The sequence below is a fragment of the Salvelinus fontinalis genome, chromosome 16, assembly GCF_029448725.1.
Source record: "Salvelinus fontinalis isolate EN_2023a chromosome 16, ASM2944872v1, whole genome shotgun sequence".
Classification (NCBI taxonomy): Eukaryota; Metazoa; Chordata; class Actinopteri; order Salmoniformes; family Salmonidae; genus Salvelinus; species Salvelinus fontinalis.
Window position 1 is genome coordinate 52,708,454 of NC_074680.1, and position 26,420 is coordinate 52,734,873.

General features: G+C 48.9%; 1 protein-coding gene across 1 annotated transcript in view; it reads left to right on the forward strand.

Annotated features, from left to right (window-relative positions):
• The window catches only part of LOC129813405 (microtubule cross-linking factor 1-like), a 123,204-nt gene that overhangs the window by 54,349 nt on the left and 42,435 nt on the right, over positions 1–26,420 (forward strand). The window contains exons 10-11 of the mRNA XM_055865741.1: positions 11,789–12,055; positions 12,918–13,274. Coding sequence (XP_055721716.1) covers positions 11,789–12,055; positions 12,918–13,274 — 624 coding nt within the window. The remainder of the gene's footprint in view (positions 1–11,788; positions 12,056–12,917; positions 13,275–26,420) is intronic.

Here is a 26,420-nt window from a genome sequence, read left to right on the forward strand (position 1 = left end):
GTCATCTGACAGACTGATTGTAGTCAGGTCATCTGACAGACTGATTGTAGTCAGGTCATCTGACGGACTGATTGTAGTCAGGTCATCTGACAGACTGATTGTAGTCAGGTCATCCGACAGACTGATTGTAGTCAGGTCATCTGACAGACTGATTGTAGTCAGGTCATCTGACAGACTGATTGTAGTCAGGTCATCCGACAGACTGATTGTAGTCAGGTCATCTGACAGACTGATTGTAGTCAGGTCATCCGACAGACTGATTGTAGTTAGGTCATCCGACAGACTGATTGTAGTCAGGTCATCTGACAGACTGATTGTAGTCAGGTCATCTGACAGACTGATTGTAGTCAGGTCATCTGACGGACTGATTGTAGTCAGGTCATCTGACGGACTGATTGTAGTCAGGTCATCTGACAGACTGATTGTAGTCAGGTCATCTGACGGACTGATTGTAGACAGGTCATCTGACGGACTGATTGTAGTCAGGTCATCTGACAGACTGATTGTAGTCAGGTCATCCGACAGACTGATTGTAGTCAGGTCATCTGACAGACTGATTGTAGTCAGGTCATCCGACAGACTGATTGTAGTCAGGTCATCCGACAGACTGATTGTAGTCAGGTCATCCGACAGACTGATTGTAGTCAGGTCATCCGACAGACTGATTGTAGTCAGGTCATCCGACAGACTGATTGTAGTCAGGTCATCCGACAGACTGATTGTAGTCAGGTCATCCGACAGACTGATTGTAGTCAGGTCATCTGACAGACTGATTGTAGTCAGGTCATCCGACAGACTGATTGTAGTCAGGTCATCCGACAGACTGATTGTAGTCAGGTCATCTGACGGACTGATTGTATTCAGGTCATCTGACAGACTGATTGTAGTCAGGTCATCTGACAGACTGATTGTAGTCAGGTCATCTGACAGACTGATTGTAGTCAGGTGGTCTGACAGACTGATTGTATTCAGGTCATCTGACAGACTGATTGTAGTCAGGTCATCTGACAGACTGATTGTAGTCAGGTCATCTGACAGACTGATTGTAGTCAGGTCATCTGACAGACTGATTGTAGTCAGGTCATCTGACAGACTGATTGTAGTCAGGTCATCTGACGGACTGATTGTAGTCAGGTCATCTGACAGACTGATTGTAGTCAGGTCATCCGACAGACTGATTGTAGTCAGGTCATCTGACAGACTGATTGTAGTCAGGTCATCTGACAGACTGATTGTAGTCAGGTCATCCGACAGACTGATTGTAGTCAGGTCATCTGACAGACTGATTGTAGTCAGGTCATCCGACAGACTGATTGTAGTTAGGTCATCCGACAGACTGATTGTAGTCAGGTCATCTGACAGACTGATTGTAGTCAGGTCATCTGACAGACTGATTGTAGTCAGGTCATCTGACGGACTGATTGTAGTCAGGTCATCTGACGGACTGATTGTAGTCAGGTCATCTGACAGACTGATTGTAGTCAGGTCATCTGACGGACTGATTGTAGACAGGTCATCTGACGGACTGATTGTAGTCAGGTCATCTGACAGACTGATTGTAGTCAGGTCATCCGACAGACTGATTGTAGTCAGGTCATCTGACAGACTGATTGTAGTCAGGTCATCCGACAGACTGATTGTAGTCAGGTCATCCGACAGACTGATTGTAGTCAGGTCATCCGACAGACTGATTGTAGTCAGGTCATCCGACAGACTGATTGTAGTCAGGTCATCCGACAGACTGATTGTAGTCAGGTCATCTGACAGACTGATTGTAGTCAGGTCATACGACAGACTGATTGTAGTCAGGTGATCTGACAGACTGATTGTATTCAGGTCATCTGACAGACTGATTGTAGTCAGGTCATCTGACAGACTGATTGTAGTCAGGTCATCTGACAGACTGATTGTAGTCAGGTGGTCTGACAGACTGATTGTATTCAGGTCATCTGACAGACTGATTGTAGTCAGGTCATCTGACAGACTGATTGTAGTCAGGTCATCTGACAGACTGATTGTAGTCAGGTCATCTGACAGACTGATTGTAGTCAGGTCATCTGACAGACTGATTGTAGTCAGGTCATCTGACGGACTGATTGTAGTCAGGTCATCTGACAGACTGATTGTAGTCAGGTCATCCGACAGACTGATTGTAGTCAGGTCATCTGACAGACTGATTGTAGTCAGGTCATCTGACAGACTGATTGTAGTCAGGTCATCCGACAGACTGATTGTAGTCAGGTCATCTGACAGACTGATTGTAGTCAGGTCATCCGACAGACTGATTGTAGTCAGGTCATCCGACAGACTGATTGTAGTCAGGTCATCTGACGGACTGATTGTAGTCAGGTCATCTGACGGACTGATTGTAGTCAGGTCATCTGACGGACTGATTGTAGTCAGGTCATCTGACAGACTGATTGTAGTCAGGTCATCTGACGGACTGATTGTAGTCAGGTCATCTGACGGACTGATTGTAGTCAGGTCATCTGACAGACTGATTGTAGTCAGGTCATCCGACAGACTGATTGTAGTCAGGTCATCTGACAGACTGATTGTAGTCAGGTCATCCGACAGACTGATTGTAGTCAGGTCATCCGACAGACTGATTGTAGTCAGGTCATCTGACAGACTGATTGTAGTCAGGTCATCTGACAGACTGATTGTAGTCAGGTCATCTGACAGACTGATTGTAGTCAGGTCATCTGACAGACTGATTGTAGTCAGGTCATCTGACGGACTGATTGTAGTCAGGTCATCTGACAGACTGATTGTAGTCAGGTCATCCGACAGACTGATTGTAGTCAGGTCATCTGACAGACTGATTGTAGTCAGGTCATCTGACAGACTGATTGTAGTCAGGTCATCCGACAGACTGATTGTAGTCAGGTCATCCGACAGACTGATTGTAGTCAGGTCATCCGACAGACTGATTGTAGTCAGGTCATCCGACAGACTGATTGTAGTCAGGTCATCCGACAGACTGATTGTAGTCAGGTCATACGACAGACTGATTGTAGTCAGGTGGTCTGACAGACTGATTGTAGTCAGGTGGTCTGACAGACTGATTGTATTCAGGTCATCTGACAGACTGATTGTAGTCAGGTCATCTGACAGACTGATTGTAGTCAGGTCATCTGACAGACTGATTGTAGTCAGGTGGTCTGACAGACTGATTGTATTCAGGTCATCTGACAGACTGATTGTAGTCAGGTCATCTGACAGACTGATTGTAGTCAGGTCATCTGACAGACTGATTGTAGTCAGGTCATCTGACAGACTGATTGTAGTCAGGTCATCTGACAGACTGATTGTAGTCAGGTCATCTGACGGACTGATTGTAGTCAGGTCATCTGACAGACTGATTGTAGTCAGGTCATCCGACAGACTGATTGTAGTCAGGTCATCTGACAGACTGATTGTAGTCAGGTCATCTGACAGACTGATTGTAGTCAGGTCATCCGACAGACTGATTGTAGTCAGGTCATCTGACAGACTGATTGTAGTCAGGTCATCCGACAGACTGATTGTAGTCAGGTCATCCGACAGACTGATTGTAGTCAGGTCATCTGACAGACTGATTGTAGTCAGGTCATCCGACAGACTGATTGTAGTCAGGTCATCTGACAGACTGATTGTAGTCAGGTCATCTGACAGACTGATTGTAGTCAGGTCATCCGACAGACTGATTGTAGTCAGGTCATCTGACAGACTGATTGTAGTCAGGTCATCCGACAGACTGATTGTAGTCAGGTGGTCTGACAGACTGATTGTAGTCAGGTGGTCTGACAGACTGATTGTATTCAGGTCATCTGACAGACTGATTGTAGTCAGGTCATCTGACAGACTGATTGTAGTCAGGTGGTCTGACAGACTGATTGTATTCAGGTCATCTGACAGACTGATTGTAGTCAGGTCATCTGACAGACTGATTGTAGTCAGGTCATCTGACAGACTGATTGTAGTCAGGTCATCTGACAGACTGATTGTAGTCAGGTCATCTGACGGACTGATTGTAGTCAGGTCATCTGACGGACTGATTGTAGTCAGGTCATCTGACAGACTGATTGTAGTCAGGTCATCTGACGGACTGATTGTAGTCAGGTCATCTGACGGACTGATTGTAGTCAGGTCATCTGACAGACTGATTGTAGTCAGGTCATCCGACAGACTGATTGTAGTCAGGTCATCCGACAGACTGATTGTAGTCAGGTCATCCGACAGACTGATTGTAGTCAGGTCATACGACAGACTGATTGTAGTCAGGTGGTCTGACAGACTGATTGTAGTCAGGTGGTCTGACAGACTGATTGTATTCAGGTCATCTGACAGACTGATTGTAGTCAGGTCATCTGACAGACTGATTGTAGTCAGGTCATCTGACAGACTGATTGTAGTCAGGTGGTCTGACAGACTGATTGTATTCAGGTCATCTGACAGACTGATTGTAGTCAGGTCATCTGACAGACTGATTGTAGTCAGGTCATCTGACAGACTGATTGTAGTCAGGTCATCTGACAGACTGATTGTAGTCAGGTCATCTGACAGACTGATTGTAGTCAGGTCATCTGACAGACTGATTGTAGTCAGGTCATCTGACGGACTGATTGTAGTCAGGTCATCTGACAGACTGATTGTAGTCAGGTCATCCGACAGACTGATTGTAGTCAGGTCATCTGACAGACTGATTGTAGTCAGGTCATCTGACAGACTGATTGTAGTCAGGTCATCCGACAGACTGATTGTAGTCAGGTCATCTGACAGACTGATTGTAGTCAGGTCATCCGACAGACTGATTGTAGTCAGGTCATCCGACAGACTGATTGTAGTCAGGTCATCTGACGGACTGATTGTAGTCAGGTCATCTGACGGACTGATTGTAGTCAGGTCATCTGACGGACTGATTGTAGTCAGGTCATCTGACGGACTGATTGTAGTCAGGTCATCTGACGGACTGATTGTAGTCAGGTCATCTGACGGACTGATTGTAGTCAGGTCATCTGACAGACTGATTGTAGTCAGGTGGTCTGACAGACTGATTGTATTCAGGTCATACGACAGACTGATTGTAGTCAGGTGGTCTGACAGACTGATTGTAGTCAGGTGGTCTGACAGACTGATTGTATTCAGGTCATCTGACAGACTGATTGTAGTCAGGTCATCTGACAGACTGATTGTAGTCAGGTCATCTGACAGACTGATTGTAGTCAGGTGGTCTGACAGACTGATTGTATTCAGGTCATCTGACAGACTGATTGTAGTCAGGTCATCTGACAGACTGATTGTAGTCAGGTCATCTGACAGACTGATTGTAGTCAGGTCATCTGACAGACTGATTGTAGTCAGGTCATCTGACAGACTGATTGTAGTCAGGTCATCTGACGGACTGATTGTAGTCAGGTCATCTGACAGACTGATTGTAGTCAGGTCATCCGACAGACTGATTGTAGTCAGGTCATCTGACAGACTGATTGTAGTCAGGTCATCTGACAGACTGATTGTAGTCAGGTCATCCGACAGACTGATTGTAGTCAGGTCATCTGACAGACTGATTGTAGTCAGGTCATCCGACAGACTGATTGTAGTCAGGTCATCCGACAGACTGATTGTAGTCAGGTCATCTGACAGACTGATTGTAGTCAGGTCATCTGACAGACTGATTGTAGTCAGGTCATCTGACGGACTGATTGTAGTCAGGTCATCTGACGGACTGATTGTAGTCAGGTCATCTGACGGACTGATTGTAGTCAGGTCATCTGACGGACTGATTGTAGTCAGGTCATCTGACGGACTGATTGTAGTCAGGTCATCTGACAGACTGATTGTAGTCAGGTCATCTGACAGACTGATTGTAGTCAGGTCATCCGACAGACTGATTGTAGTCAGGTCATCCGACAGACTGATTGTAGTCAGGTCATCTGACAGACTGATTGTAGTCAGGTCATACGACAGACTGATTGTAGTCAGGTGGTCTGACAGACTGATTGTAGTCAGGTGGTCTGACAGACTGATTGTATTCAGGTCATCTGACAGACTGATTGTAGTCAGGTCATCTGACAGACTGATTGTAGTCAGGTCATCTGACAGACTGATTGTAGTCAGGTGGTCTGACAGACTGATTGTATTCAGGTCATCTGACAGACTGATTGTAGTCAGGTCATCTGACAGACTGATTGTAGTCAGGTCATCTGACAGACTGATTGTAGTCAGGTCATCTGACAGACTGATTGTAGTCAGGTCATCTGACGGACTGATTGTAGTCAGGTCATCTGACGGACTGATTGTAGTCAGGTCATCTGACAGACTGATTGTAGTCAGGTCATCTGACGGACTGATTGTAGTCAGGTCATCTGACGGACTGATTGTAGTCAGGTCATCTGACAGACTGATTGTAGTCAGGTCATCCGACAGACTGATTGTAGTCAGGTCATCCGACAGACTGATTGTAGTCAGGTCATCTGACAGACTGATTGTAGTCAGGTCATACGACAGACTGATTGTAGTCAGGTGGTCTGACAGACTGATTGTAGTCAGGTGGTCTGACAGACTGATTGTATTCAGGTCATCTGACAGACTGATTGTAGTCAGGTCATCTGACAGACTGATTGTAGTCAGGTCATCTGACAGACTGATTGTAGTCAGGTGGTCTGACAGACTGATTGTATTCAGGTCATCTGACAGACTGATTGTAGTCAGGTCATCTGACAGACTGATTGTAGTCAGGTCATCTGACAGACTGATTGTAGTCAGGTCATCTGACAGACTGATTGTAGTCAGGTCATCTGACAGACTGATTGTAGTCAGGTCATCTGACAGACTGATTGTAGTCAGGTCATCTGACGGACTGATTGTAGTCAGGTCATCTGACAGACTGATTGTAGTCAGGTCATCCGACAGACTGATTGTAGTCAGGTCATCTGACAGACTGATTGTAGTCAGGTCATCTGACAGACTGATTGTAGTCAGGTCATCCGACAGACTGATTGTAGTCAGGTCATCTGACAGACTGATTGTAGTCAGGTCATCCGACAGACTGATTGTAGTCAGGTCATCCGACAGACTGATTGTAGTCAGGTCATCCGACGGACTGATTGTAGTCAGGTCATCTGACGGACTGATTGTAGTCAGGTCATCTGACGGACTGATTGTAGTCAGGTCATCTGACGGACTGATTGTAGTCAGGTCATCTGACGGACTGATTGTAGTCAGGTCATCTGACGGACTGATTGTAGTCAGGTCATCTGACAGACTGATTGTAGTCAGGTCATCCGACAGACTGATTGTAGTCAGGTCATCTGACAGACTGATTGTAGTCAGGTCATCCGACAGACTGATTGTAGTCAGGTCATCCGACAGACTGATTGTAGTCAGGTCATCCGACAGACTGATTGTAGTCAGGTCATCCGACAGACTGATTGTAGTCAGGTCATCTGACAGACTGATTGTAGTCAGGTCATCCGACAGACTGATTGTAGTCAGGTCATCTGACGGACTGATTGTAGTCAGGTCATCTGACGGACTGATTGTAGTCAGGTCATCTGACGGACTGATTGTAGTCAGGTCATCTGACGGACTGATTGTAGTCAGGTCATCTGACGGACTGATTGTAGTCAGGTCATCTGACGGACTGATTGTAGTCAGGTCATCTGACGGACTGATTGTAGTCAGGTCATCTGACAGACTGATTGTAGTCAGGTCATCCGACAGACTGATTGTAGTCAGGTCATCTGACAGACTGATTGTAGTCAGGTCATCTGACAGACTGATTGTAGTCAGGTCATCCGACAGACTGATTGTAGTCAGGTCATCCGACAGACTGATTGTAGTCAGGTCATCTGACAGACTGATTGTAGTCAGGTCATCTGACAGACTGATTGTAGTCAGGTCATCCGACAGACTGATTGTAGTCAGGTCATCCGACAGACTGATTGTAGTCAGGTCATCCGACAGACTGATTGTAGTCAGGTCATCTGACAGACTGATTGTAGTCAGGTCATCCGACAGACTGATTGTAGTCAGGTCATCCGACAGACTGATTGTAGTCAGGTCATCCGACAGACTGATTGTAGTCAGGTCATCCGACAGACTGATTGTAGTCAGGTCATCTGACAGACTGATTGTAGTCAGGTCATACGACAGACTGATTGTAGTCAGGTGATCTGACAGACTGATTGTAGTCAGGTGGTCTGACAGACTGATTGTATTCAGGTCATACGACAGACTGATTGTAGTCAGGTGGTCTGACAGACTGATTGTAGTCAGGTGGTCTGACAGACTGATTGTATTCAGGTCATCTGACAGACTGATTGTAGTCAGGTCATCTGACAGACTGATTGTAGTCAGGTCATCTGACAGACTGATTGTAGTCAGGTGGTCTGACAGACTGATTGTATTCAGGTCATCTGACAGACTGATTGTAGTCAGGTCATCTGACAGACTGATTGTAGTCAGGTCATCTGACAGACTGATTGTAGTCAGGTCATCTGACAGACTGATTGTAGTCAGGTCATCTGACGGACTGATTGTAGTCAGGTCATCTGACGGACTGATTGTAGTCAGGTCATCTGACAGACTGATTGTAGTCAGGTCATCTGACGGACTGATTGTAGTCAGGTCATCTGACGGACTGATTGTAGTCAGGTCATCTGACAGACTGATTGTAGTCAGGTCATCCGACAGACTGATTGTAGTCAGGTCATCCGACAGACTGATTGTAGTCAGGTCATCTGACAGACTGATTGTAGTCAGGTCATACGACAGACTGATTGTAGTCAGGTGGTCTGACAGACTGATTGTAGTCAGGTGGTCTGACAGACTGATTGTATTCAGGTCATCTGACAGACTGATTGTAGTCAGGTCATCTGACAGACTGATTGTAGTCAGGTCATCTGACAGACTGATTGTAGTCAGGTGGTCTGACAGACTGATTGTATTCAGGTCATCTGACAGACTGATTGTAGTCAGGTCATCTGACAGACTGATTGTAGTCAGGTCATCTGACAGACTGATTGTAGTCAGGTCATCTGACAGACTGATTGTAGTCAGGTCATCTGACAGACTGATTGTAGTCAGGTCATCTGACAGACTGATTGTAGTCAGGTCATCTGACGGACTGATTGTAGTCAGGTCATCTGACAGACTGATTGTAGTCAGGTCATCCGACAGACTGATTGTAGTCAGGTCATCTGACAGACTGATTGTAGTCAGGTCATCTGACAGACTGATTGTAGTCAGGTCATCCGACAGACTGATTGTAGTCAGGTCATCTGACAGACTGATTGTAGTCAGGTCATCCGACAGACTGATTGTAGTCAGGTCATCCGACAGACTGATTGTAGTCAGGTCATCCGACGGACTGATTGTAGTCAGGTCATCTGACGGACTGATTGTAGTCAGGTCATCTGACGGACTGATTGTAGTCAGGTCATCTGACGGACTGATTGTAGTCAGGTCATCTGACGGACTGATTGTAGTCAGGTCATCTGACGGACTGATTGTAGTCAGGTCATCTGACAGACTGATTGTAGTCAGGTCATCCGACAGACTGATTGTAGTCAGGTCATCTGACAGACTGATTGTAGTCAGGTCATCCGACAGACTGATTGTAGTCAGGTCATCCGACAGACTGATTGTAGTCAGGTCATCCGACAGACTGATTGTAGTCAGGTCATCCGACAGACTGATTGTAGTCAGGTCATCTGACAGACTGATTGTAGTCAGGTCATCCGACAGACTGATTGTAGTCAGGTCATCTGACGGACTGATTGTAGTCAGGTCATCTGACGGACTGATTGTAGTCAGGTCATCTGACGGACTGATTGTAGTCAGGTCATCTGACGGACTGATTGTAGTCAGGTCATCTGACGGACTGATTGTAGTCAGGTCATCTGACGGACTGATTGTAGTCAGGTCATCTGACGGACTGATTGTAGTCAGGTCATCTGACAGACTGATTGTAGTCAGGTCATCCGACAGACTGATTGTAGTCAGGTCATCTGACAGACTGATTGTAGTCAGGTCATCTGACAGACTGATTGTAGTCAGGTCATCCGACAGACTGATTGTAGTCAGGTCATCCGACAGACTGATTGTAGTCAGGTCATCTGACAGACTGATTGTAGTCAGGTCATCTGACAGACTGATTGTAGTCAGGTCATCCGACAGACTGATTGTAGTCAGGTCATCCGACAGACTGATTGTAGTCAGGTCATCCGACAGACTGATTGTAGTCAGGTCATCTGACAGACTGATTGTAGTCAGGTCATCCGACAGACTGATTGTAGTCAGGTCATCCGACAGACTGATTGTAGTCAGGTCATCCGACAGACTGATTGTAGTCAGGTCATCCGACAGACTGATTGTAGTCAGGTCATCTGACAGACTGATTGTAGTCAGGTCATACGACAGACTGATTGTAGTCAGGTGATCTGACAGACTGATTGTAGTCAGGTGGTCTGACAGACTGATTGTATTCAGGTCATCTGACAGACTGATTGTAGTCAGGTCATCTGACAGACTGATTGTAGTCAGGTCATCTGACAGACTGATTGTAGTCAGGTCATCTGACAGACTGATTGTAGTCAGGTGGTCTGACAGACTGATTGTATTCAGGTCATCTGACAGACTGATTGTAGTCAGGTCATCTGACAGACTGATTGTAGTCAGGTCATCTGACAGACTGATTGTAGTCAGGTCATCTGACAGACTGATTGTAGTCAGGTCATCTGACAGACTGATTGTAGTCAGGTCATCTGACGGACTGATTGTAGTCAGGTCATCTGACAGACTGATTGTAGTCAGGTCATCCGACAGACTGATTGTAGTCAGGTCATCTGACAGACTGATTGTAGTCAGGTCATCTGACAGACTGATTGTAGTCAGGTCATCCGACAGACTGATTGTAGTCAGGTCATCTGACAGACTGATTGTAGTCAGGTCATCCGACAGACTGATTGTAGTCAGGTCATCCGACAGACTGATTGTAGTCAGGTCATCCGACAGACTGATTGTAGTCAGGTCATCTGACAGACTGATTGTAGTCAGGTCATCTGACGGACTGATTGTAGTCAGGTCATCTGACGGACTGATTGTAGTCAGGTCATCTGACGGACTGATTGTAGTCAGGTCATCTGACGGACTGATTGTAGTCAGGTCATCTGACGGACTGATTGTAGTCAGGTCATCTGACAGACTGATTGTAGTCAGGTCATCCGACAGACTGATTGTAGTCAGGTCATCCGACAGACTGATTGTAGTCAGGTCATCCGACAGACTGATTGTAGTCAGGTCATCCGACAGACTGATTGTAGTCAGGTCATCCGACAGACTGATTGTAGTCAGGTCATCCGACAGACTGATTGTAGTCAGGTCATCCGACAGACTGATTGTAGTCAGGTCATCCGACAGACTGATTGTAGTCAGGTCATCCGACAGACTGATTGTAGTCAGGTCATCCGACAGACTGATTGTAGTCAGGTGATCCGACAGACTGATTGTAGTCAGGTCATCTGACAGACTGATTGTAGTCAGGTCATCTGACAGACTGATTGTAGTCAGGTCATCTGACAGACTGATTGTAGTCAGGTGATCTGACAGACTGATTGTAGTCAGGTCATCTGACAGACTGATTGTAGTCAGGTCATCTGACAGACTGATTGTAGTCAGGTCCCAGAGTTTCTCTTGATCTGATCACATGGTCAGTAAAACACTTTAAAGACCCCTCCTCATACGTCACCACATTGTCACAGATTGTTCTTTAACTTTACTAACATGTTCTGTGTTCAACCAGTTGGAAGAGGAGAGACGAGAAGAGAAAGGAGAGGCCAGAGGGGAGACGCAGGGAGGAGGAGACCCAGACTGGGCCTTTAAACAGGAGCGAGAGGAGCATCGTTGCCTCCTGGCCGAGAGCCACAGCACCTCCCTGGACCTCCACTGGAAGCTGCAGCATGGAGAGAAGAGGTGGGGGAGGGAGAGGAGAGACCTGCTGGAACGCTTCGACCGGGAGAGACAAGAGTGGGACGGCAACATGAGAAACATGCACCACAAGATGGAGAGGGTGAGGAGGGGGAGGGAGGGTGTCAAACTACTGACACTGTCTCTCTTCATATTCTGTAGTCACATCACCCTGTCTGAAACTACTGAGACTGTCTCTCTTCATATTCTGTAGTCACATCACCCTGTCTGAAACTACTGAGACTGTCTCTCTTCATATTCTGTAGTCACATCACCCTGTCTGAAACTACTCATTCATTACCTTTCTCCCTCCTCCTCTCCTCTCTCCTCTTTCCATCTCTCTACTCTCCTCTCATTAATTGCCTCTCTCCTCTCTCCTTCCTCCTGTCCTCTCTCCTCTCTCCCTCTCTCTACTCTTCTCTCATTCATTTCCTCTCTTCCTCTCTCCTCTCTCCCTCTCCTCTCATTCATTTCCTCTCTCCCTCTCCTCTCATTAATTACCTCTCCCCCTCCTCCTCTCCTCTCTCCTCTCATTCCTTTCCTCTCCTCTCTCCTCTCTCCTCTTTCCCTCTCTCTACTCTCCTCTCATTCCTTTCCTCTTTCCCTCTCTCTACTCTCCTCTCATTCCTTTCCTCTCCTCTCTCCCTCTCCTCTTTCCCTCCCTCTCCTCTCCTCTCATTCCTTTCCTCTCCTCTCTCCTCTTTCCCTCTCCTCTTTCCCTCTCTCTACTCTCCTCTCATTCCTTTCCTCTCCTCTCTCCCTCTCCTCTTTCCCTCCCTCTCCTCTCCTCTCATTCCTTTCCTCTCCTCTCTCCTCTTTCCCTCTCCTCTTTCCCTCTCTACTCGCCTCTCATTCCTTTCCTTTCTCCCTCCCCTTCTCTCTCTCTGCCTCTCCTCCTCCTCTCTCTACCTCTCATCTCTCCTCTCCTCCCTCTCCTCTCCTCCCTCTCTCTCCTCCCCCCACAGCTGCAGAGAGAGCTGAACGTCCGACAGGGCAGTGAGGGCTCACCCTCCGACGTCAAAGAAGGGGCGACGGCAGGAGGAAACAGGGGTGTCTTTTCCCCTCAGGAGAGCCCATGTAAGGTCCCTCGCTCCCTCCGGTCACCCCGCTCCCCTCGCTCTGCCATCCACGGGCCTGTTTCCCTCTCCACCCGCTCCCACTCGGACTCAGAGGCCCATGAAGAGCAGGGGGCTGTAGTGAGGGTCAGAGGCCCAACAGAGAACATTTTCCTGGACGCTCTGACGCTAGACTCCCTTGGTAGCCTGGAGGTCCCACTTCCCAGCAGACTGGACTCTGACAAGAGGTTCCCCTGTATGAACCAGGTGAGACATATCAGACTCTGACAAGAGGTTCCCCTGTATGAACCAGGTGAGACATGTCCGACTCTGGCAAGAGGTTCCCCTGTATGAACCAGGTGAGATATGTCAGACTCTGACAAGAGGTTCTCCTGTATGAACCAGGTGAGACATGTCAGACTCTGACAAGAGGTTCACCTGTATGAACCAGGTGAGACATGTCAGACTCTGACAAGAGGTTCCCCTGTATGAACCAGGTGAGACATGTCCGACTCTGGCAAGAGGTTCCCCTGTATGAACCAGGTGAGATATGTCAGACTCTGACAAGAGGTTCTCCTGTATGAACCAGGTGAGACATGTCAGACTCTGACAAGAGGTTCACCTGTATGAACCAGGTGAGACATGTCAGACTCTGACAAGAGGTTCCCCTGTATGAACCAGGTGAGACATGTCAGACTCTGACAAGAGGTTCCCCTGTATGAACCAGGTGAGACATGTCAGACTCTGACAAGAGGTTCCCCTGTATGAACCAGGTGAGACATGTCAGACTCTGACAAGAGGTTCACCTGTATGAACCAGGTGAGACATGTCAGACTCTTGAGTATCCCAAATTGCTCCCTATTCCGTATATAGTGCACTACCTTTGACTACATGGAAGTCTTTTCCACATCAGGTAACTGATCCAAGCAGTAAAATCAGATTTAAAAAACACATAGGCACAGTCATATGTATACACACACAGACGATAAAATACAAACTATACACACATGATAACATACACACTATACACACACATGATAACATACTCTCTACTCACACATACTCTATACACACACATACACATGGATTCGTGTTGTATATATGTAATAGTAGAGTAGGGGCCTGAGGGAACACACTTAGTGTGTTGTGAAATCTGTTATGAATGTATTGTAATGTTTTTATAATTGTATAACTGCCTTCATTTTGCCGGACCCCAGGAAGAGTAGCTGCTGCCTTGGCTAATGGAGATCTATAATAAACCCCAGGAAGAGTAGCTGCTGCCTTGGCTAATGGAGATCCATAATAAATACAAATATAACTATGGGCCCTGGTCAACAGTAGTACCCTATGGGTCCTGGTCAACAGTAGTACACTATGGGTCCTGGTCAACAGTAGTACACTATGGGGTCTGGTCAACAGTAGTACTATGGGGTTCTGGTCAACAGTAGTACCCTGTGGGTCCTGGTCAACAGTAGTGCACTATGGGTCCTGGTCAACAGTAGTACCCTATGGGGCCTGGTCAACAGTAGTGCACTATGGGTCCTGGTCAACAGTAGTACACTATGGGTTCTGGTCAACAGTAGTGCACTATGGGTCCTGGTCAACAGTAGTACACTATGGGGTCCTGGTCAACAGTAGTACTATGGGTCCTGGTCAACAGTAGTACTATGGGGTTCTGGTCAACAGTAGTGCACTATGGGGCCTGGTCAACAGTAGTACTATGGGGTTCTGGTCAACAGTAGTGCACTATGGGTCCTGGTCAACAGTAGTACCCTATGGGTCCTGGTCAACAGTAGTGCACTATGGGTCCTGGTCAACAGTAGTACTATGGGTTCTGGTCAACAGTAGTACTATGGGGTTCTGGTCAACAGTAGTGCACTATGGGTCCTGGTCAACAGTAGTGCACTATGGGTCCTGGTCAACAGTAGTACTATGGGGCCTGGTCAACAGTAGTACCCTATGGGGCCTGGTCAACAGTAGTGCACTATGGGTCCTGGTCAACAGTAGTACCCTATGGGTCCTGGTCAACAGTAGTGCACTATGGGTCCTGGTCAACAGTAGTACACTATGGGTCCTGGTCAACAGTAGTACACTATGGGTCCTGGTCAACAGTAGTACACTATGGGTCCTGGTCAACAGTAGTACACTATGGGTCCTGGTCAACAGTAGTACACTATGGGTCCTGGTCAACAGTAGTACACTATGGGTCCTGGTCAACAGTAGTACCCTATGGGTCCTGGTCAACAGTAGTACCCTATGGGTTCTGGTCAACAGTAGTACCCTATGGGTCCTGGTCAACAGTAGTACCCTATGGGTCCTGGTCAACAGTAGTACACTATGGGTCCTGGTCAACAGTAGTACACTATGGGTCCTGGTCAACAGTAGTACCCTATGGGTCCTGGTCAACAGTAGTACCCTATGGGTTCTGGTCAACAGTAGTACCCTATGGGTCCTGGTCAACAGTAGTGCACTATGGGTCCTGGTCAACAGTAGTACACTATGGGTCCTGGTCAACAGTAGTACCCTATGGGTCCTGGTCAACAGTAGTACCCTATGGGTCCTGGTCAACAGTAGTACTATGGGGCCTGGTCAACAGTAGTACCCTATGGGGCCTGGTCAACAGTAGTACCCTATGGGGCCTGGTCAACAGTAGTACACTATGGGTCCTGGTCAACAGTAGTACTATGGGGCCTGGTCAACAGTAGTGCACTATGGGTCCTGGTCAACAGTAGTGCACTATGGGTCCTGGTCAACAGTAGTGCACTATGGGGCCTGGTCAACAGTAGTACCCTATGGGTCCTGGTCAACAGTAGTGCACTATGGGTCCTGGTCAACAGTAGTGCACTATGGGTCCTGGTCAACAGTAGTGCACTATGGGTCCTGGTCAACAGTAGTACTATGGGGCCTGGTCAACAGTAGTGCACTATGGGTCCTGGTCAACAGTAGTGCACTATGGGTCCTGGTCAACAGTAGTGCACTATGGGTCCTGGTCAACAGTAGTACTATGGGGCCTGGTCAACAGTAGTGCACTATGGGTCCTGGTCAACAGTAGTGCACTATGGGTCCTGGTCAACAGTAGTGCACTATGGGTTCTGGTCAACAGTAGTACACTATGGGTCCTGGTCAACAGTAGTACACTATGGGTCCTGGTCAACAGTAGTGCACTATGGGTCCTGGTCAACAGTAGTACACTATGGGTTCTGGTCAACAGTAGTACCCTATGGGTCCTGGTCAACAGTAGTACCCTATGGGTTCTGGTCAACAGTAGTACCCTATGGGTCCTGGTCAACAGTAGTGCACTATGGGTCCTGGTCAACAGTAGTACCCTATGGGTCCTGGTCAACAGTAGTACTATGGGGCCTGGTCAACAGTAGTACCCTATGGGGCCTGGTCAACAGTAGTACACTATGGGTCCTGGTCAACAGTAGTACTATGGGGCCTGGTCAACAGTAGTACCCTATGGGTTCTGGTCAACAGTAGTGCACTATGGGTCCTGGTCAACAGTAGTACACTATGGGGTCCTGGTCAACAGTAGTACCCTATGGGTTCTGGTCAACAGTAGTGCACTATGGGTCCTGGTCAACAGTAGTACACTATGGGGTTCTGGTCAACAGTAGTACCCTATGGGTCCTGGTCAACAGTAGTGCACTATGGGTCCTGGTCAACAGTAGTGCACTATGGGGCCTGGTCAACAGTAGTACTATGGGGCCTGGTCAACAGTAGTGCACTATGGGTCCTGGTCAACAGTAGTGCACTATGGGGCCTGGTCAACAGTAGTACTATGGGGCCTGGTCAACAGTAGTACCCTATGGGTCCTGGTCAACAGTAGTACACTATGGGTCCTGGTCAACAGTAGTGCACTATGGGGCCTGGTCAACAGTAGTGCACTATGGGTCCTGGTCAACAGTAGTACTATGGGTCCTGGTCAACAGTAGTACCCTATGGGTCCTGGTCAACAGTAGTGCACTATGGGTCCTGGTCAACAGTAGTACCCTATGGGTCCTGGTCAACAGTAGTGCACTATGGGCCCTGGTCAACAGTAGTGCACTATGGGTCCTGGTCAACAGTAGTACACTATGGGGTCCTGGTCAACAGTAGTACTATGGGGCCTGGTCAACAGTAGTACTATGGGTCCTGGTCAACAGTAGTGCACTATGGGGCCTGGTCAACAGTAGTGCACTATGGGTCCTGGTCAACAGTAGTACCCTATGGGTCCTGGTCAACAGTAGTGCACTATGGGTCCTGGTCAACAGTAGTGCACTATGGTGCCTGGTCAACAGTAGTACACTATGGGGCCTGGTCATCAGTAGTGCACTATGGGTCCTGGTCAACAGTAGTGCACTATGGGTCCTGGTCAACAGTAGTACCCTATGGGTCCTGGTCAACAGTAGTGCACTATGGGTCCTGGTCAACAGTAGTGCACTATGGGTCCTGGTCAACAGTAGTGCACTATGGGGCCTGGTCAACAGTAGTACTATGGGTTCTGGTCAACAGTAGTACTATGGGTTCTGGTCAACAGTAGTGCACTGTGGGTCCTGGTCAACAGTAGTACACTATGGGGCCTGGTCAACAGTAGTACACTATGGGTCCTGGTCAACAGTAGTGCACTATGGGCCCTGGTCATCAGTAGTACACTATGGGGCCTGGTCAACAGTAGTACCCTATGGGGCCTGGTCAACAGTAGTGCACTATGGGTCCTGGTCAACAGTAGTACCCTATGGGTCCTGGTTAACAGTAGTGCACTATGGGGCCTGGTCAACAGTAGTACTATGGGTTCTGGTCAACAGTAGTACTATGGGTTCTGGTCAACAGTAGTGCACTATGGGGCCTGGTCATCAGTAGTACTCTATGGGTCCTGGTTAACAGTAGTACCCTGTGGGTCCTGGTCAACAGTAGTACCCTATGGGTCCTGGTCAACAGTAGTACCCTATGGGTCCTGGTTAACAGTAGTACCCTGTGGGTCCTGGTCAACAGTAGTGCACTATGGGTCCTGGTCAACAGTAGTGCACTATGGGTCCTGGTCAACAGTAGTGCACTATGGGTCCTGGTCAACAGTAGTACTATGGGTCCTGGTCAACAGTAGTGCACTGTGGGTCCTGGTCAACAGTAGTACACTATGGGTCCTGGTCAACAGTAGTACCCTATGGGTCCTGGTTAACAGTAGTACCCTGTGGGTCCTGGTCAACAGTAGTGCACTATGGGTCCTGGTCAACAGTAGTGCACTGTGGGTCCTGGTCAACAGTAGTACACTATGGGTCCTGGTCAACAGTAGTACCCTATGGGTCCTGGTTAACAGTAGTACCCTGTGGGTCCTGGTCAACAGTAGTGCACTATGGGTCCTGGTCAACAGTAGTGCACTATGGGTCCTGGTCAACAGTAGTGCACTATGGGTCCTGGTCAACAGTAGTACACTGTGGGTCCTGGTCAACAGTAGTACACTATGGGGCCTGGTCAACAGTAGTACCCTATGGGTCCTGGTCAACAGTAGTACTATGGGTCCTGGTCAACAGTAGTACCCTATGGGTCCTGGTCAACAGTAGTACACTATGGGGTCCTGGTCAACAGTAGTACCCTGTGGGTCCTGGTCAACAGTAGTGCACTATGGGTCCTGGTCAACAGTAGTACACTATGGGTCCTGGTCAACAGTAGTACCCTGTGGGACCTGGTCAACAGTAGTACTATGGGTCCTGGTCAACAGTAGTACTATGGGTCCTGGTCAACAGTAGTACACTATGGGGCCTGGTCAACAGTAGTACTATGGGCTCTGGTCAACAGTAGTACACTATGGGGCCTGGTCAACAGTAGTACTATGGGTTCTGGTCAACAGTAGTACACTATGGGCCCTGGTCAACAGTAGTGCACTATGGGCCCTGGTCAACAGTAGTGCACTATGGGGCCTGGTCATCAGTAGTGCACTATGGGTCCTGGTCAACAGTAGTACACTATGGGCCCTGGTCAACAGTAGTGCACTATGGGTCCTGGTCAACAGTAGTGCACTATGGGCCCTGGTCAACAGTAGTGCACTATGGGGCCTGGTCATCAGTAGTGCACTATGGGTCCTGGTCAACAGTAGTACACTATGGGTCCTGGTCATCAGTAGTGCACTATGGGTCCTGGTCAACAGTAGTGCACTATGGGCCCTGGTCAACAGTAGTGCACTATGGGTCCTGGTCATCAGTAGTGCACTATGGGTCCTGGTCAACAGTAGTACACTATGGGTCCTGGTCAACAGTAGTACCCTTTGGGTCCTGGTCAACAGTAGTACACTGTGGGTCCTGGTCAACAGTAGTACACTATGGGTCCTGGTCAACAGTAGTACACTATGGGGTCCTGGTCAACAGTAGTACTATGGGTCCTGGTCAACAGTAGTACTATGGGTTCTGGTCAACAGTAGTACACTATGGGGCCTGGTCAACAGTAGTACCCTATGGGTCCTGGTCAACAGTAGTACTATGGGTCCTGGTCAACAGTAGTACCCTATGGGTCCTGGTCAACAGTAGTACACTATGGGGTCCTGGTCAACAGTAGTACCCTGTGGGTCCTGGTCAACAGTAGTGCACTATGGGTCCTGGTCAACAGTAGTACACTATGGGTCCTGGTCAACAGTAGTACCCTGTGGGACCTGGTCAACAGTAGTACTATGGGTCCTGGTCAACAGTAGTACTATGGGTCCTGGTCAACAGTAGTACACTATGGGGCCTGGTCAACAGTAGTACTATGGGTTCTGGTCAACAGTAGTACACTATGGGGCCTGGTCAACAGTAGTACTATGGGTTCTGGTCAACAGTAGTACACTATGGGCCCTGGTCAACAGTAGTGCACTATGGGCCCTGGTCAACAGTAGTGCACTATGGGGCCTGGTCATCAGTAGTGCACTATGGGTCCTGGTCAACAGTAGTACACTATGGGCCCTGGTCAACAGTAGTGCACTATGGGTCCTGGTCAACAGTAGTGCACTATGGGCCCTGGTCAACAGTAGTGCACTATGGGGCCTGGTCATCAGTAGTGCACTATGGGTCCTGGTCAACAGTAGTACACTATGGGTCCTGGTCATCAGTAGTGCACTATGGGTCCTGGTCAACAGTAGTGCACTATGGGCCCTGGTCAACAGTAGTGCACTATGGGTCCTGGTCATCAGTAGTGCACTATGGGTCCTGGTCAACAGTAGTACACTATGGGTCCTGGTCAACAGTAGTACCCTATGGGTCCTGGTCAACAGTAGTGCACTATGGGTCCTGGTCAACAGTAGTACCCTATGGGTCCTGGTCAACAGTAGTACACTATGGGGTCTGGTCAACAGTAGTGCACTATGGGTCCTGGTCAACAGTAGTACCCTATGGGTTCTGGTCAACAGTAGTGCACTATGGGTCCTGGTCAACAGTAGTACACTATGGGTCCTGGTCAACAGTAGTACCCTATGGGTCCTGGTCAACAGTAGTACACTATGGGTCCTGGTCAACAGTAGTACCCTATGGGTCCTGGTCAACAGTAGTGCACTATGGGTCCTGGTCAACAGTAGTACACTATGGGTCCTGGTCAACAGTAGTGCACTATGGGTCCTGGTCAACAGTAGTACACTATGGGTCCTGGTCAACAGTAGTACCCTATGGGTCCTGGTCAACAGTAGTGCACTATGGGTCCTGGTCAACAGTAGTGCACTATGGGTCCTGGTCAACAGTAGTACACTATGGGGTTCTGGTCAACAGTAGTACCCTATGGGTCCTGGTCAACAGTAGTGCACTATGGGTCCTGGTCAACAGTAGTGCACTATGGGGCCTGGTCAACAGTAGTACTATGGGGCCTGGTCAACAGTAGTGCACTATGGGTCCTGGTCAACAGTAGTGCACTATGGGGCCTGGTCAACAGTAGTACTATGGGGCCTGGTCAACAGTAGTACCCTATGGGTCCTGGTCAACAGTAGTACACTATGGGTCCTGGTCAACAGTAGTGCACTATGGGGCCTGGTCAACAGTAGTGCACTATGGGTCCTGGTCAACAGTAGTACTATGGGTCCTGGTCAACAGTAGTACCCTATGGGTCCTGGTCAACAGTAGTGCACTATGGGTCCTGGTCAACAGTAGTACCCTATGGGTCCTGGTCAACAGTAGTGCACTATGGGCCCTGGTCAACAGTAGTGCACTATGGGTCCTGGTCAACAGTAGTACACTATGGGGTCCTGGTCAACAGTAGTACTATGGGGCCTGGTCAACAGTAGTACTATGGGTCCTGGTCAACAGTAGTGCACTATGGGGCCTGGTCAACAGTAGTGCACTATGGGTCCTGGTCAACAGTAGTACCCTATGGGTCCTGGTCAACAGTAGTGCACTATGGGTCCTGGTCAACAGTAGTGCACTATGGGGCCTGGTCAACAGTAGTGCACTATGGGTCCTGGTCAACAGTAGTACCCTATGGGTCCTGGTCAACAGTAGTGCACTATGGGTCCTGGTCAACAGTAGTGCACTATGGTGCCTGGTCAACAGTAGTACACTATGGGGCCTGGTCATCAGTAGTGCACTATGGGTCCTGGTCAACAGTAGTGCACTATGGGTCCTGGTCAACAGTAGTACCCTATGGGTCCTGGTCAACAGTAGTGCACTATGGGTCCTGGTCAACAGTAGTGCACTATGGGTCCTGGTCAACAGTAGTGCACTATGGGGCCTGGTCAACAGTAGTACTATGGGTTCTGGTCAACAGTAGTACTATGGGTTCTGGTCAACAGTAGTGCACTGTGGGTCCTGGTCAACAGTAGTACACTATGGGGCCTGGTCAACAGTAGTACACTATGGGTCCTGGTCAACAGTAGTGCACTATGGGCCCTGGTCATCAGTAGTACACTATGGGGCCTGGTCAACAGTAGTACCCTATGGGGCCTGGTCAACAGTAGTGCACTATGGGTCCTGGTCAACAGTAGTACCCTATGGGTCCTGGTTAACAGTAGTGCACTATGGGGCCTGGTCAACAGTAGTACTATGGGTTCTGGTCAACAGTAGTACTATGGGTTCTGGTCAACAGTAGTGCACTATGGGGCCTGGTCATCAGTAGTACCCTATGGGTCCTGGTTAACAGTAGTACCCTGTGGGTCCTGGTCAACAGTAGTACCCTATGGGTCCTGGTCAACAGTAGTACCCTATGGGTCCTGGTTAACAGTAGTACCCTGTGGGTCCTGGTAAACAGTAGTGCACTATGGGTCCTGGTCAACAGTAGTACCCTATGGGTCCTGGTCAACAGTAGTGCACTATGGGTCCTGGTCAACAGTAGTGCACTATGGGGCCTGGTCAACAGTAGTGCACTATGGGTCCTGGTCAACAGTAGTACCCTATGGGTCCTGGTCAACAGTAGTGCACTATGGGTCCTGGTCAACAGTAGTGCACTATGGTGCCTGGTCAACAGTAGTACACTATGGGGCCTGGTCATCAGTAGTGCACTATGGGTCCTGGTCAACAGTAGTGCACTATGGGTCCTGGTCAACAGTAGTACCCTATGGGTCCTGGTCAACAGTAGTGCACTATGGGTCCTGGTCAACAGTAGTGCACTATGGGTCCTGGTCAACAGTAGTGCACTATGGGGCCTGGTCAACAGTAGTACTATGGGTTCTGGTCAACAGTAGTACTATGGGTTCTGGTCAACAGTAGTGCACTGTGGGTCCTGGTCAACAGTAGTGCACTATGGGCCCTGGTCATCAGTAGTACACTATGGGGCCTGGTCAACAGTAGTACCCTATGGGGCCTGGTCAACAGTAGTGCACTATGGGTCCTGGTCAACAGTAGTACCCTATGGGTCCTGGTTAACAGTAGTGCACTATGGGGCCTGGTCAACAGTAGTACTATGGGTTCTGGTCAACAGTAGTGCACTGTGGGTCCTGGTCAACAGTAGTGCACTATGGGCCCTGGTCATCAGTAGTACACTATGGGGCCTGGTCAACAGTAGTACCCTATGGGGCCTGGTCAACAGTAGTGCACTATGGGTCCTGGTCAACAGTAGTACCCTATGGGTCCTGGTTAACAGTAGTGCACTATGGGGCCTGGTCAACAGTAGTACTATGGGTTCTGGTCAACAGTAGTACTATGGGTTCTGGTCAACAGTAGTGCACTATGGGGCCTGGTCATCAGTAGTACCCTATGGGTCCTGGTTAACAGTAGTACCCTGTGGGTCCTGGTCAACAGTAGTACCCTATGGGTCCTGGTCAACAGTAGTACCCTATGGGTCCTGGTTAACAGTAGTACCCTGTGGGTCCTGGTCAACAGTAGTGCACTATGGGTCCTGGTCAACAGTAGTGCACTATGGGTCCTGGTCAACAGTAGTGCACTATGGGTCCTGGTCAACAGTAGTACTATGGGTCCTGGTCAACAGTAGTGCACTGTGGGTCCTGGTCAACAGTAGTACACTATGGGTCCTGGTCAACAGTAGTACCCTATGGGTCCTGGTTAACAGTAGTACCCTGTGGGTCCTGGTCAACAGTAGTGCACTGTGGGTCCTGGTCAACAGTAGTGCACTGTGGGTCCTGGTCAACAGTAGTACACTATGGGTCCTGGTCAACAGTAGTACCCTATGGGTCCTGGTTAACAGTAGTACCCTGTGGGTCCTGGTCAACAGTAGTGCACTATGGGTCCTGGTCAACAGTAGTGCACTATGGGTCCTGGTCAACAGTAGTGCACTATGGGTCCTGGTCAACAGTAGTACACTGTGGGTCCTGGTCAACAGTAGTACACTATGGGTCCTGGTCAACAGTAGTACACTATGGGGTCCTGGTCAACAGTAGTACTATGGGTCCTGGTCAACAGTAGGACTATGGGTTCTGGTCAACAGTAGTACACTATGGGGCCTGGTCAACAGTAGTACCCTATGGGTCCTGGTCAACAGTAGTACTATGGGTCCTGGTCAACAGTAGTACCCTATGGGTCCTGGTCAACAGTAGTACACTATGGGGTCCTGGTCAACAGTAGTACCCTGTGGGTCCTTGTCAACAGTAGTGCACTATGGGTCCTGGTCAACAGTAGTACACTATGGGTCCTGGTCAACAGTAGTACCCTGTGGGACCTGGTCAACAGTAGTACTATGGGTCCTGGTCAACAGTAGTACTATGGGTCCTGGTCAACAGTAGTACACTATGGGGCCTGGTCAACAGTAGTACTATGGGTTCTGGTCAACAGTAGTACACTATGGGGCCTGGTCAACAGTAGTACTATGGGTTCTGGTCAACAGTAGTACACTATGGGCCCTGGTCAACAGTAGTGCACTATGGGCCCTGGTCAACAGTAGTGCACTATGGGGCCTGGTCATCAGTAGTGCACTATGGGTCCTGGTCAACAGTAGTACACTATGGGCCCTGGTCAACAGTAGTGCACTATGGGTCCTGGTCAACAGTAGTGCACTATGGGCCCTGGTCAACAGTAGTGCACTATGGGGCCTGGTCATCAGTAGTGCACTATGGGTCCTGGTCAACAGTAGTACACTATGGGTCCTGGTCATCAGTAGTGCACTATGGGTCCTGGTCAACAGTAGTGCACTATGGGCCCTGGTCAACAGTAGTGCACTATGGGTCCTGGTCATCAGTAGTGCACTATGGGTCCTGGTCAACAGTAGTACCCTATGGGTCCTGGTCAACAGTAGTGCACTATGGGCCCTGGTCAACAGTAGTGCACTATGGGTCCTGGTCAACAGTAGTACACTATGGGGTCCTGGTCAACAGTAGTACTATGGGGCCTGGTCAACAGTAGTACTATGGGTCCTGGTCAACAGTAGTGCACTATGGGGCCTGGTCAACAGTAGTGCACTATGGGTCCTGGTCAACAGTAGTACCCTATGGGTCCTGGTCAACAGTAGTGCACTATGGGTCCTGGTCAACAGTAGTGCACTATGGTGCCTGGTCAACAGTAGTACACTATGGGGCCTGGTCATCAGTAGTGCACTATGGGTCCTGGTCAACAGTAGTGCACTATGGGTCCTGGTCAACAGTAGTACCCTATGGGTCCTGGTCAACAGTAGTGCACTATGGGTCCTGGTCAACAGTAGTGCACTATGGGTCCTGGTCAACAGTAGTGCACTATGGGGCCTGGTCAACAGTAGTACTATGGGTTCTGGTCAACAGTAGTACTATGGGTTCTGGTCAACAGTAGTGCACTGTGGGTCCTGGTCAACAGTAGTACACTATGGGGCCTGGTCAACAGTAGTACACTATGGGTCCTGGTCAACAGTAGTGCACTATGGGCCCTGGTCATCAGTAGTACACTATGGGGCCTGGTCAACAGTAGTACCCTATGGGGCCTGGTCAACAGTAGTGCACTATGGGTCCTGGTCAACAGTAGTACCCTATGGGTCCTGGTTAACAGTAGTGCACTATGGGGCCTGGTCAACAGTAGTACTATGGGTTCTGGTCAACAGTAGTACTATGGGTTCTGGTCAACAGTAGTGCACTATGGGGCCTGGTCATCAGTAGTACCCTATGGGTCCTGGTTAACAGTAGTACCCTGTGGGTCCTGGTCAACAGTAGTACCCTATGGGTCCTGGTCAACAGTAGTACCCTATGGGTCCTGGTTAACAGTAGTACCCTGTGGGTCCTGGTCAACAGTAGTGCACTATGGGTCCTGGTCAACAGTAGTGCACTATGGGTCCTGGTCAACAGTAGTGCACTATGGGTCCTGGTCAACAGTAGTACTATGGGTCCTGGTCAACAGTAGTGCACTGTGGGTCCTGGTCAACAGTAGTACACTATGGGTCCTGGTCAACAGTAGTACCCTATGGGTCCTGGTTAACAGTAGTACCCTGTGGGTCCTGGTCAACAGTAGTGCACTATGGGTCCTGGTCAACAGTAGTGCACTGTGGGTCCTGGTCAACAGTAGTACACTATGGGTCCTGGTCAACAGTAGTACCCTATGGGTCCTGGTTAACAGTAGTACCCTGTGGGTCCTGGTCAACAGTAGTGCACTATGGGTCCTGGTCAACAGTAGTGCACTATGGGTCCTGGTCAACAGTAGTGCACTATGGGTCCTGGTCAACAGTAGTACACTGTGGGTCCTGGTCAACAGTAGTACACTATGGGTCCTGGTCAACAGTAGTACACTATGGGGTCCTGGTCAACAGTAGTACTATGGGTCCTGGTCAACAGTAGTACTATGGGTTCTGGTCAACAGTAGTACACTATGGGGCCTGGTCAACAGTAGTACCCTATGGGTCCTGGTCAACAGTAGTACTATGGGTCCTGGTCAACAGTAGTACCCTATGGGTCCTGGTCAACAGTAGTACACTATGGGGTCCTGGTCAACAGTAGTACCCTGTGGGTCCTGGTCAACAGTAGTGCACTATGGGTCCTGGTCAACAGTAGTACACTATGGGTCCTGGTCAACAGTAGTACCCTGTGGGACCTGGTCAACAGTAGTACTATGGGTCCTGGTCAACAGTAGTACTATGGGTCCT